Source organism: Danio rerio, chromosome 21 (genome assembly GCF_052040795.2).
Source record: "Danio rerio strain M-AB ecotype USA chromosome 21, GRCz13ab, whole genome shotgun sequence".
NCBI classification, from domain to species: Eukaryota; Metazoa; Chordata; class Actinopteri; order Cypriniformes; family Danionidae; genus Danio; species Danio rerio.
The window spans coordinates 25987909-26001120 of NC_141041.1; the positions used below are offsets into that span (position 1 = coordinate 25987909).

At 37.0% G+C, this 13212-nt stretch overlaps 1 protein-coding gene across 16 annotated transcripts in view; it reads right to left on the bottom strand.

Annotated features, from left to right (window-relative positions):
• Window positions 1-13212, bottom strand: part of arhgap32b (Rho GTPase activating protein 32b) — a 138815-nt gene that overhangs the window by 85586 nt on the left and 40017 nt on the right. For all 16 annotated transcript variants that reach the window (XM_087301311.1, XM_087301306.1, XM_087301301.1 and 13 more), the window contains one exon: window positions 8626-8739. In XM_087301311.1, coding sequence (XP_087157437.1) covers window positions 8626-8714 — 89 coding nt within the window. In that variant the 5' untranslated portion in view covers window positions 8715-8739. The remainder of the gene's footprint in view (window positions 1-8625; window positions 8740-13212) is intronic.

Sequence of the window (13212 nt, forward strand, 5' to 3'; positions counted from 1 at the left end):
AAACAGATGTGTTTTCGGTCTTGATGTGAATGTACCTAAGGTTGGATCACATCTGATCATTTCTTGAAGCTGATTCCAGTTGTGGGGGGCAAAATAGCTAAAGGCGGATTCACTCTGCTTTGATTAAACTCTTGGAATTTCTAGTTTATATGATCCTCAGGATCAGAGTGATCTATTAGGTTTGTATTCAGTGAGCATATCTGTAATGTTTTGAGGTCCTAGGCCATGTAGTGACTTATAGACGTAGTAATAATACTTTAAAATCTATTCTGAATGTAACTGGGAGCCAGTGTAAAGACCTGAGGACATGTGCTCTGATTTTCTGGTTCTAGTCAAAATCCTGGCAGCAACGTTCTGGATGAGCTGCAACTGTCTGACTGTCTTTTTGGGAAGGTTAGTGAGAAGTCCATTACAGTAATCCACCCTGCTGGTCATAAACGCATAAACACATTTCTCTAAGTCTTCACTGGAGACAAAGCATCTAATTCTTGCAAAGTTTTTGAGATGATAATATGCGGATTTAGTTACTGCTTTGACATGACTATTGAAACTCTTATCTGACTCCAAAAACACACCAAGATTCTTGAAGAAACATGAACTGTGAATGTAGACAAAATTCTAAAAGCTTGAAGAGTCTTCTTTCAAACGATAGCTATTTATTTATTTATTTATTTATTTATTTATTTATTTTTTGTAGCTCAATGGGGTCAAGAACTGTTACTATTTACAGTGAGAGCTAACTAACAGGTTAAATAGAAGTCAGTAATTTATCCACAAATTATAATTAAATGCTATTTTTAGAACACAATTATTAAGATTTAATTTGACAACATTTGACATACATTTTTTTATCACATTAAAGTTTATTTTAGCTCCATTTTGGTACCCTGTTTAAGAATTTTTTTTACATAAATTTGAATTACAATTCTCCATTTAATACTCAATTAACTGGATTTTCTCAAAAAGATGCATTCTTCACTACCTTATATATTCCCCAATTCTCAAACCTATTAATTCACAGTTTATTCCCACTTAATTTCTTACTCGAGTTATGAAGAGTGCCCCAAAAAAATAAATATGATGCTATTCTGCTTTGGAAAATCTTGATGACAATATACAATCTGGGTGCGGATGGTTGTGTTTCAGTCACTGCAGGACAACATGGTAATTGGGATGTTTCTGGGGTTCAGATGAAGAAGTCGCCATTGTGTTATGTCACAATACCCTCATCACATCCCAATGGAAGTCATTAACTCCTGGAGGCCAGAGCAGGTCATGCTGGGCCTTCATAAATCACAAAAGCACCACTATTGAGAGTCAGCACTTCATTAACACGCAGATTACAGATAGAAAAAAGAGGGCAAATAATAAGAAAGGGCCATGTATCAGAGCCCCTTCTCTTTTGAAGATGCAGTGTGATCCAGCAAGCTCTAGAGACTTTACAAATGTTAAAGCAGGTCTCACACTGTCTGCTGCACATATCACCCTAAGGCAACTTCCCCTAAACCAAATTACTGTAACACATTTTCATTAAGTAGCTTGTTCTACCCCCGAGAGAAGAAATCAGGAGGATCATACTGGCAAAAATAAAAAAATAAATAAATAAAATTTAAGTGATTTCAAATCACAAGCAAATTCGGGCATTTTGGAAAGGGAATGATTAAAACAACAGGCAGCCTTGGAGAGCTGGTCTAAACGAGTGCTCACTGAAGACGCCGGGCCTAGAGCTTGCTGTCCCCTGCAGGGCACTTTCTATCCACAAACTCCAGTAGCAGAATGTCAGTGAAAGTAATGCGAGTCAAACCAGCCCACACAAAGTAACACTTCCCCATTAAACTCTCTAAAGATGAAACGTTTTTTTAACATGAGAGGCTGCTGGCACTGTAAAAGAAACGGCACAGACCATATGCTTCTGCAACTCTTCGAACCTGAGGAGGGATTTTGGAAAAATGAAAAGCTGGTCTACTGGAAGATTAGGGCATCACAGTCTGACCAAGCATTTGTGAATTTTTAACCTATTGGTGGATTCAGCATGGACACAACAATAAACCATTCTCCCAAACATCTTTATTGTTTTAAAGCATGGCAGGTTTTAAAGCATGGCATGGTACATGGTGCATATGTAATTGCAAAATAATCAGGGATGCACAAAAATTTTTAGCTGAAAATTCGAAAGAATAAACAACAGAAAGCAGTTAATATATTTATATATATAATCTCAGCAGAAAGCAATACAGCTATAAAACCTATTTGTTTTGACCTGGCTAGAGTAAAGTATGTTACTGTAATGACCAAAGCAAAAGCAGCTAATAGACCAAGGTTATAATAGTTTTAGATTTTTAATTTTTTACTTTTTGTGTCAAATTCTGTTAGTTTTAAATAGTTTTTAGCTGCAAATATACTAGTTTTTGTATTTTGAAATTGCTTAGTTGTTGTTAAGGTTTTATTAGTTTCAGTATCAGTTTTTTGTTTGTTGTTGTTGTTTTTTTTTTATATAAATTAGGATATTTGTTAGGTGCAAGATTCAAAATCCTCTGAATAAATAAGGTATATTAAAACTCAACCAAAGATAGGCTACATTTTTTAACACAAAAGCACTACCATCTACCAATACTCAAATTAAAATCAAACAGCCCACAAGATAGCAGCCTTAAGTCAAATACGTGTCTAAGGCTGCTTCTGAGGTTAGATTCACAGTATGGAAAGTTTGCATCATAATGTCAGTCAGTGAAACCATCACCATAACCTGAAAAATGTCTTACAATAACATTCTGCAACCCAACTAAAGCATGATTCACTTGTTTAAATTCCATTACGATGTTCTGTTATGAAATAAACATACGTTTTGCCAGATCCCCTCATTTTGTTTGTTTTTGTTAACTACAATAATCTTAGATAGAACATCCACAAGCGTGAACACGCACACCTGTTAAAGTTTAAAATACAGTAGCTCAATATTCTGCTCTGGATATTAAGCTCAGTACACCCATACTTCTTTATGCAAGCACTGCACATGTTCACTGGAAAAAAACAGGACATTTCTATGTAGTACTCTCGTTTCTGCTGCTAGCACTGCTGTGCTGTCACTTCAACACTTGTAAAATGATGCCTCATGGTCAAAAAAAAAAATTCTATCAATAAAATGGATTTATTTTATCGGCTTGTGTTTTTTTTAATTTGGTATATTTAGTATTTTCATTCTGGTGCATCCCCAAAAAAATTATGATTATCAGTGAAAAACATTTTATATAGTCACGCAAAGCTAACATATGAACTCTTTGTGACATTGTTTTGCAATTATGGTCTATTCATTTTATTCTGCAATGCGGAGAAGCGAGAGGGGTCTGGCTGCAGACTCGGTGCAGTGCAATCTGAGCTGAATCCAAGGCTTTTTAATCCGCTCACCTAACCCCACCTGCACCGTGATGTCACTCACCCCATTGAGTGCATTGTGTCTGACATTGCATCGCTGAGTGATGCAATCTCAGCTTGCATTATAAAGGCTGCATCCAGATACTATTGGGATGAGCGGTTATTTCTGTGATTGTTTTAGAACTTCTGATTTAGCTGTATCGATTCAGAAACATGTAAATGTAATGTAATATGCATTTATGTAGCGCATTTATTGTGTATGGCCATATATCATGAAGGGAGCTCTTCACACCACCAGTGCGCAGCATCCACTTGGATGATGTGACGGCAGCCAAAAGACAATGGCTCCAGTGCGCTCACCATACACCAGCAATTGGTGGAGTGGAGAGAGAGAGGCATAGCTACGTCGGTGCATGGGGATGATTGGGAGGCCATAATGGATAACAGCAGATGGAGGGAATTTAGCCAGGACACTGGGATTAGACCCCAATTCTTTACGAGATGTGCCATGGGATTTTTTAATAAACACAAAGAGTCAGGACTTCAGTTTAATGTCTCATCCGAAAGACACTGCTCACTGACAGATAGTGTCCCCTCTACTTTACTGGGGTGATAGGACTCGCACAAACCACAGGTTGAGTGTCATCTGCTGGTCTCACTATAACACAACTTCTAAAAGCAAGCTAGTTTTCCCATGTGGTCTCCCATCCAGGTACTGACCAGGCTCAGCCCTGCTTAGCTTCCATATGAAATCGGTCTTGGGTTGCTGGGTGATATGGCTGTGGCCTTATGGTCAAATGACTAGGAATAATAAACAACAGAATATGTGTTGGTCATGACTATACAAAAAAGTACAATAATGTAATTAAAAAATATCAGTTTGCAACATAACATAAGCAGTTTTTAATGCCTGAAAATCAATGTAAGTTAATGAGACTGGAAGCCTCATGCCAAAAGGATTCCAATGGCTGCACCAATTCCTACATGAAGAATAAAGTCAACAGAAGCAAGCAAAATTGCATTGTGGAGCTCAATTAATCTTCTACTTCTAAAAAATTTTGTTTTTTAAAAGTTGCAGCATAAATGTTTGTGATGACAGGAGTGCAGTTAATATTGACTGACTTTTTTGGATGAACTACTGCTTTACACACAGTGCTCCATTTCAAGCAGGGGCAAGTCCTGCAGGAATGCTTCGTCACTGTGAGGATGAACAAATTGTCAACAGACAGAAAAAAGCTGAAAGAAACGCACTCTGTCAGCATGCAATATTTCAGGAAGAAGAGAGCTCTATGCTGTTAGATCAGTCTTCCCCGGTCACTGACATAAGATTCTGGTACTCGTTTATTCCAATGAATAAAAACATGTATAAAAATAATTTATGTGGCTTTTATAATAGAGCAGTCAATAAATTAATCATTGCACTGCTCTGAATCAACAATACCAAAATAAATGAAGCTATATTTCTTTTAAATTTGAAGTCTTTATTGAAACTGATGAGGGACTGATAAAACAACAACAACAACAGAATAACAGAACAATAAAGAAAAACAGAAAACAGACATCAGGCCTTTGTATTTCATAGTCTTTTCTGGCTTCCAGCAAAGCTAGTATGCAAAACTACCACTTCAGTTGGACTGGTGAACAAATTAATTTTATTAGGAGGTTAATTTAATGACCCATTGGTTATCAGTTTGAATTAGTCTAACAAATTACTTACGGACTAACACAGAGTTACAAAACACAAATCAAGAAAGCATTTTGATGATTTCATTGATCAAAAAATGACCGGCCTTGGTTTATATTATGGCTGTAAAAAGTAACACAGTACAGAAAATATATGACAATGTGTCAAATTGTTTACTATTGATAGTTTATAATGCTTTAACGATATATAGTGAAACTACAGCAGTGTTCATTGTGTATTCAAAATGAACAAAAACCCACATATTTACACAATAAACAGTATTTATACAGATTTTTAAATCATAAAGCAAATACATTAACTAAAATTAACTTAAACAAACTGGAAAGTGTAAATTAAGAAATCAATCGATAGCTAGACCAGTGTTGATTTCATGATGAACAATTTGTCATAATTTTTGTGACAAAAAACTGGTGACTACTGACTTTTATTTAATCTAATTAAAAATAGGTGATGATAACAACAACTATAATAAAAATGTACTGACATTTTCGTTGACTAATAAAAACGACAAGAATGTGATAGAGGGACAATTTTTGCAAAATATCCAATAAGAATTAATCTTGGTATGTGATCCATGACGCATACAAGCACACACGGACGCATGCACATTTGACAAGTTACTGATCCACAGTAGTCGTGAGATGCGATTACATTATCATCCATAGAGGCTTCTGTCTAATTTAACAATAATGAAATGCAACAGCTACAGTAAGTGAAAAAAAGTTTCACGTTTGATGTTAAGTCTGTATACCATATGGGTAGGAAAAGCTGATAATAACAACAAATCTAAAGCGACATCAGCATGTCAAGGTATCATCCAGAAATTCATGGTAAACTCAGTCTTTTTTATTTACCCGAGTGTGTGCTATTGCTTAACTGAAAGGGTGTAGCCTCTCGCTGACCATTAGAGTATTAACTCTGTTAGATTGTATATAAAAAATTATTACATCGGTAACATATAATTATGGCATTCATGTTCCAGAGGAGTTGTTTCCTCATGCGTTTCATTTTAGCTGCGGCTATAGTTTAGCTGGCCTGATTTAACTCTTGCTAGTTCACGTGCGCTGTCTGTGTCTGCCGCGATTGCCAAGACAATAGCCATTTATAACTTACCTCTACCACAAAACAAAAACTGCTTCGCTCAGGATGTCATTTAGCAAGTAATTATTTCTTACAGTAAAGTTGTAATGATACTGTAGTGCTATAATCTCTGCTTATCAGAAAGACCCATTCTAAAAAACTGCCTTGAAGTGAAGCGCAATTCTATTTTTTACGTCCATTTTTCGCTTGATAAATCCTCTATGTGGGTTAACAGAGTTATTTTCTCAGTGCTATACAGCTGAGCAACATGTACTGTAACGGCAACTGACATTTTACAGTGGACTTAAATTATTTCAAGCCCTTTCAAAGATTTAGTTGCTTGAAACCATTCAACAGACTGGTCAAACTATTTAAAAAGACTAGTAGTTTACCACAATAAAATAAAGGGTTTGCTAAATAATTGCAAAGTCCTACATTTTTAGTGGTCTACTGTTCTTGCCGACACAATTTTACATACAGTATCACTTATGATATAAATAAACATTGCATATCTAATTTTTGGTCTTTAATGAAAACGCTACATTCCAAATTTCAATGAGACTAGAATAGATTAAATTATTTTGTATACATAAATATTTACAATATTTTAATTGAACTACACTTAAATTAAACCAAATCTATTTTAGTCAACTAAATATAAAGTAGGTTTAGTTCACTAAAATCTTGTAAAATTTAGTCAACTAAAACTAAAATGATTCAGAAGACTAAAATATAACTAAAACTAAATCAAAACTTGCTGTCAAAATTAACACCAAGCTAGATGTTCATGCAAGCTAAAAATAAATTAAAATAGGTAAAAGTTAAGTCTACAGAGATAGCAGCTTGTCAGTATATCTCCACAGCATTGATTGTGGGAAAAAAAACATACTTCAAAAGAGCCACTTAACCTGCAATCACTTCAGCGGTAGGGTGTTGAGCTAGGAGAAAATTAGACTTACATGGTAACAGCGACCTAATGATTAAGGATCTAAACCGCTAGCACAAAGGTAGTGGTTTAAAAATCCAAATAGACTGGGATCACAAACCCTTTTTTATCACTTTAGTGCTCTTGAGCGAAGCACTAAACCCCCAAGTCGCTCCGGGCAAACTGGCCCTGCAATCAGTGAACACAGTAAGCCGCTTTAGATAATAACCATCTTCTAAATGGCAAGGAAATGGCAAAGAAACCAGCTGATCTACTTCAGAGGTCTTGCACTGAAACCCTGATGCTCTGGAATAGAGAGGTAACAAAGTTAAGTCATTGAAACAAACTACTGAATACTCTTCCCAGCCTGTTCTGTGATTTAAAAAGCCAACTACTTGCCTAGCTGGAGGCTATTTAATGTCAGAGTTCTACTCTAGAGGAAGCGCTATTTAAGATAAGCATACGGTGCAGTGGCGGGACAGCGTATTGAAGGATTGCAAAGCTCCGGGTCATCACAGTACCAGAGACTGAGAAAGAAAAGCCTCAGCGCAGCTTAAAAGTTTCCCCTAGTGACCATGAATCACAAGCATGGGTGTGTATGAAAATGACCAGCAAAGCTGGACTGCTTCAGCTGAGAGAATACGCTGCATCTCCTTGTCCTTTCCCTTGGCTTCCTTTGCTGACGCTGTGCTAATATCTAATATATGCTAAGCTGTGGCTGCCATGGTAACCCTCAGCATAGCAGATTTGGACTGTGTTCAAGTGAGGTTGAGGGCTAAAATGGCTGGACAATAATCCTCAAAACTCAGGACAATCACAGTAGAGCCCAAAAACCATTGGCGGGAAGGTGATGGGAGAGGGATTTAGGGCAGAAAATGAGAGAGAAAGCTGAAGCGTGCAGGTTCTCGTGAGCGCTACTGATCACATGACTTGCGCTCAGAGCTCAGCCGTGAGAGTGGGTGGGTGGGAGTGCACTGGCACAGTAACGCTTTTTATTGGCTGTTACAGCTTTACTACTCAGCATCGTGGAATTTCATCCAGGATGTGCAATCAGCATCATGCTATATGACTGCAAAATTTGGGAGCAGAGATAAAAAACCTACAGTATGAGAGTAATGACGTTATTCCAAAGTGATTAATGACTTTGGATATTCTTATTGGAGCTTAATCAGTGCTGGCAAACAGCGGGCTGATGTTGCTCTGCATCCAGTAAGTTGGATCTTTATGAATGCATCTATCCTTTTGCACTGCATCTGCTGTACCTCCTAGCACTTGCACTTCTGACATTTCTCCTCAACCCCCTGGAGAGGAATAGGATGTACGTGCCCAAAGCTTTGCTGCGCACACACACGATGCACACTGAAATAACCTCTACAGTTATGAATGAAACAGCAGGGAAGCAGAGGGCATGCTGAGGCAGGGAGACACACAGGAGCAAGAGCGCTACATATTAAAACAAACAGGTACCCTTAAACGGGTGAAATAACCTGGCTGAGATAGAAGACCCTGAGGAGTTCTGATGAGGAAGAACGGTGAGTCTTACCTGTCGGAGATATCATGACTTCCTGTGGCTCCGAGCAGTCCAAGAGCTGCACTTCCCACCACTGCAGCAGCCCCACTGCCAGCCTCCATGATACTGACTCACTGCAGGAGCAGCCTGCCAAAGAGAGAGAGAGAGAGAGAGAGAGAGAGAGAGAGAGGGGAAGAGAGAGAGAGGTAGAGAGAATAAAAAAAGATGTCAGTAGACATCTACTGAGAGTCAGTAGAGTTAGAAATGAGACACGAAACAATATGGACAGTGCTAAACCGAATGTGAGAGTAAAAGAAGCAGAGGAGAGAAGATGACAGTGTGTGTGTGTGTGTGTGTGTGTGTGTGTGTGTGTGTGTGTGTGTGTGTGTGTGTGTGTGTGTGTGTTTGTCTTTGGAGAATCATGGACATTTCTGATAATCTTACTCTACTGGGTATTTTGAAAATGATGCTTAGACTTGATAATGCTTAGACTTGAAAATGTTATCTGCTAGTAATCGGTTTGCATTGATTCACTGTGATCTGATAATACACTCTTTAAAAAGATAAGCAGATTAACCAGGCTGTTAATTGGTAGTTTGAGAAAATCTAATTGAATGATATCCACACCTTCAGGCTTGACTAATCTGCATTTTCTATTCAATATGTACAATTTTCACGGAACAATATTCAGCACAAATAAGAATTTTCCACAAAAGATGGGTTTGATTTAGGGCTGGGCGATATTGCAAAAAAATAAAAATAAATAAATAAATAAAAAAGATCAAGATATTATGTTTTATATCATTCAATATTGATGATTATTGATCTGTTAAGGAATATTAGGATTTTTTGTCATTTAAACAATTTTTGTATTTTTTTTATTTACCAACATTACACTAAGGCAAATGGTTTTAATAGTCAAAAACAAAAATAGTTAACGAAAATATCTGATCTATTTATAATAAAGTAAACATAAGTGTTATAAAGACTCTTAAACTTGATGAATAAAATGTTACAAAGTGTGTGTAATTGTAAAGGTAGATGAACGTCTGTAAGGTGTCAATAATAATGATGCGGTAAACCTCAAACTCTATAAACAAAACTAAATATGATAATCAAATCTGAGCTTTCAAGTAAAGAAACTAACCATCATTATTTAAATTTATACTTAACATTACACATTGACATTGTTAATGAATACATTACCCGTATGCTAAAAAAAAATCATACAGATGGGCAGCTAGTGGCTGAAATACATAATAAAAAAAAACTAAAAGCCTCTCTGGGAACAACCTTACATCCCTTTTATTGCAATCTCCTCATTGCTGCTATACAGCACTTATCTTCGTATGTGTTGTTATTCTGATCAGAAGTGACAACGACACGAGCGAGCGGTTTCCTTTACCATTTTCTATGGCTTCTTTTGTAACTAGGCAACCATCAATCGTTTTCTCAGAGGATAACAAATGGACAAATCATTGCTGCAACTCAGATGCAAGCTTATGGAGAAATGTAAACAGCACTGCAGTGTTTGGATGCACTCTGTTTATCTGAGGTAATTAGGCTGCCATTATTACTGAAATGTGTATATTCCATACAAACTGTGAAGCAGATTGGTTAGTTCTACTTGAATGAATCGTGTTGCACTCGCAACATTCAGAACAGTTCAGATGCTTTTTTTTAATTAGGTGTACCTGGAAAATGTGCGCTTCACATGTTCGCCACTTGCACACCATGTGCAAGTTGCGGGTCTCCATTGGAAAAGACAAACTTACATCCAAAAGTTTATTGGCATTCCTTCAAGGCACTCACTCAGCCGCCGCATTAATAAAGCTACAGCGCTTCATACCGAAACTTTATCCAGAACTTTTTTTATCATTATTGACAATGGTGTTCTGTCAATAAATATACTGATTTTATCATCCAGCCCTAGTTTGATTGCAATGTCTTTTAACTATGTATGTATATGTACAGTGTAAGGCTGGCATGTCATGGTAGTTAAGTGGTTGGCAGCATGATTGCCTCACAGCAAGTAGGTCACTGGTTTGAGTCCTGGCTGAACCTGGAAGCCTTTCTGTGTAGAGTTTTCATGTTCTCCCTGTGATCCCCTACTTTCCACCACAGATATATAGGAGGATTGGATAAACTAAATTGGCTGTCTTGTGTGGGTGTTTTCCAGCACTGAGGTGTGGTAACGTTGTGTAAAACATTTGCCATAGAAATTGGCAGTTTATTCTACGTTGGAGACCCCTGATTAAAAGCAGACAATTGACCAAAGCAAAGTGAGTGGGCGAGTAAACCTAATGCTTTAAAGTAGAACATTTCAGAAAACTCTTTACATTCTAAGGTATTACCGATTGAATTATCTTCAAGTCAGGCATGTTGGCATAATTATTGGATATAATTGAGTTCTACCATTTAGAAGTCTGACTTAATGTGTGCTTCGTAACTTTCACAGGTTCAGAAAGATGAGGCACTTCTCAAAGCTTATGAAGTATGTTCTCTTCAGCCTTGAGGTTCAGTGAATTTTAAATAACAAAAGCTTAATGCAGTGCATGCTTCTTGCATGTGCACTTGCGATATCAAAACTTGGGTAATAATGAAAGCTTAAATTGTTGGACATTTGGGACCTTACTATTAGTTTACAAAGAATGACTTGGTTTTGTCCACTTCGGGTTTCGTGTGTTCAGCTCTCACTGCTGTGTTTGTGTATTTGAACACAACACACCTTTTATGCACGCAAGATATATTATTATGATCATTATTGATTTTTTTTTTCTGTAATCACAAACCAATTGAACAAATATGTAATCATGACATCTGTAGTCATGATTAGAAATTCAAATAATTGTGCTGCACTATTCTTAGCATTCATTTGCTCAACCGAAATGTTTATGAGATTAGTTGTCCTGCTAAAGTCATGTTGGCGTTGAAGGTTTTGGTAGATCAAGTAGTTAAAAATCATTGAAAGAAAGTGAAATACATATTCAAGTTTTTCTGACTATCATGTAAACCTGTCGTATGAGATCTGCAAAGTTCAAATAGGAACCATGAATAACATAACAGTGGGAGTTTAAGTTCAGAATTTTCACTGGTCATTGTCAGTTGAAGAACCAAATCAATAAATCAATTTAATCTCCAAGTGAAAGACAATCTAATGTGCTCACCCCCAATGCAAAAGCAGGTACTTATTGTGGGTTATTAAATCTTGTTAATGGTATCATTAAAGTTGCCACCCATTCACAGGGAAAGCTAACGTTTGTCACGCAGGAAAACACCCACCCCAAAGCTGTGAGTGGATTTAATTGCAGAGAAAGGATAAATGACAAACCGAACAAGAGAACATCCCTCATTCATTTAAAACAACAAACCTCTAAACCCACACAGCCACCCTCTTTTAGTAGCCACGCGGCTTTCTTTGTGTCCTTTGAAGGAGACAGGGAGAACTTCATGAAAGACTGGCAGGCAGAAAAATTGTAGGAAGCACAGCACACCCACGCTCACTCAAAAAGCAGCTTCATGTCAATGAGAAGGATGGGCTGTTGCGAGAGTTTGTTGCTGGCAGAGGTGAACTTGGGCAAAGTTTCTTTTTGTAAATGACATTTTCTGAGCTGAGCAACTGGTTGATGTTACAGTTTAGGCTAACCGTATTATACAGCATGCAAATCAAATATGGTTTGCCAATTTTAAACCCTTAAGAACTTTATATTCCACACAAGTCTAGTGAGTGTCACTGTCTATATAGAAAGCTGTCTACTAAAGTAGAATACAAAACATCAGAAATAACGGAACTGGAAGTGTTCATGACACGTGAACCACACAAGAGCCTGGCTGACAGTTGTTTCCAACAGAGCCAGGGATTAGCAGGCTGCCAAGCTAACAGAGGTTAAAAGGACAGCTCAGTCAAAAATGTAAAAGTTGTCATTTACTTTGGCTACCAAGATTAATTAAAATGGCTTCTTTAGCATTTAACAACAACAACAAAACTCATTAAGCTTTGAAACCACTTGAGAGTGACTAAAACTTCATTTAGATAATTATGAAAGGAAAATACAGCATGTCTCTTTAAACAATAAAACAAAATAGGCCAAGACATTCTGAACAAGCGGTGTGATTGCAAATGAGATAAAAATGTGATAAAATGCTGTACAGCTGATTGGAGGGCTAACTACTATGCAAAATCAACTTTTGCAAGCTGTTGTGACAGAAATGTGTGTAGGAATAGTATGTAAAGTCACACTTTATGTAGTGATATAAACAACAAGCAGCATGTTTGAGCATCCTTCCAAATACGAGCAAATGAGAAAAAAAAAAAAAAACAGTAACGTGTATTAAACATTGTAACGCCATTTGAGTGTGGCTCATTCATCATTACAAGCAGACTGAATAAACTTCACAAAAACTCAATCTAATAACCATTAGGAAAGCTCCTGGTTTAGTCTTATGGTATTTGTGGCTTCATCATGTCTGAGTTGCTGTCTGTCATTTTGCTGTGTTTATCATAACAACTGATGGTTACTAAAACTCTGTACTATATCTGTATCAGTGCTACATTATGAAAGACAGAAGTATTGATAAGGTCTGACATTAACTGTTCTGCTATCGGTACTGGAGAATTAT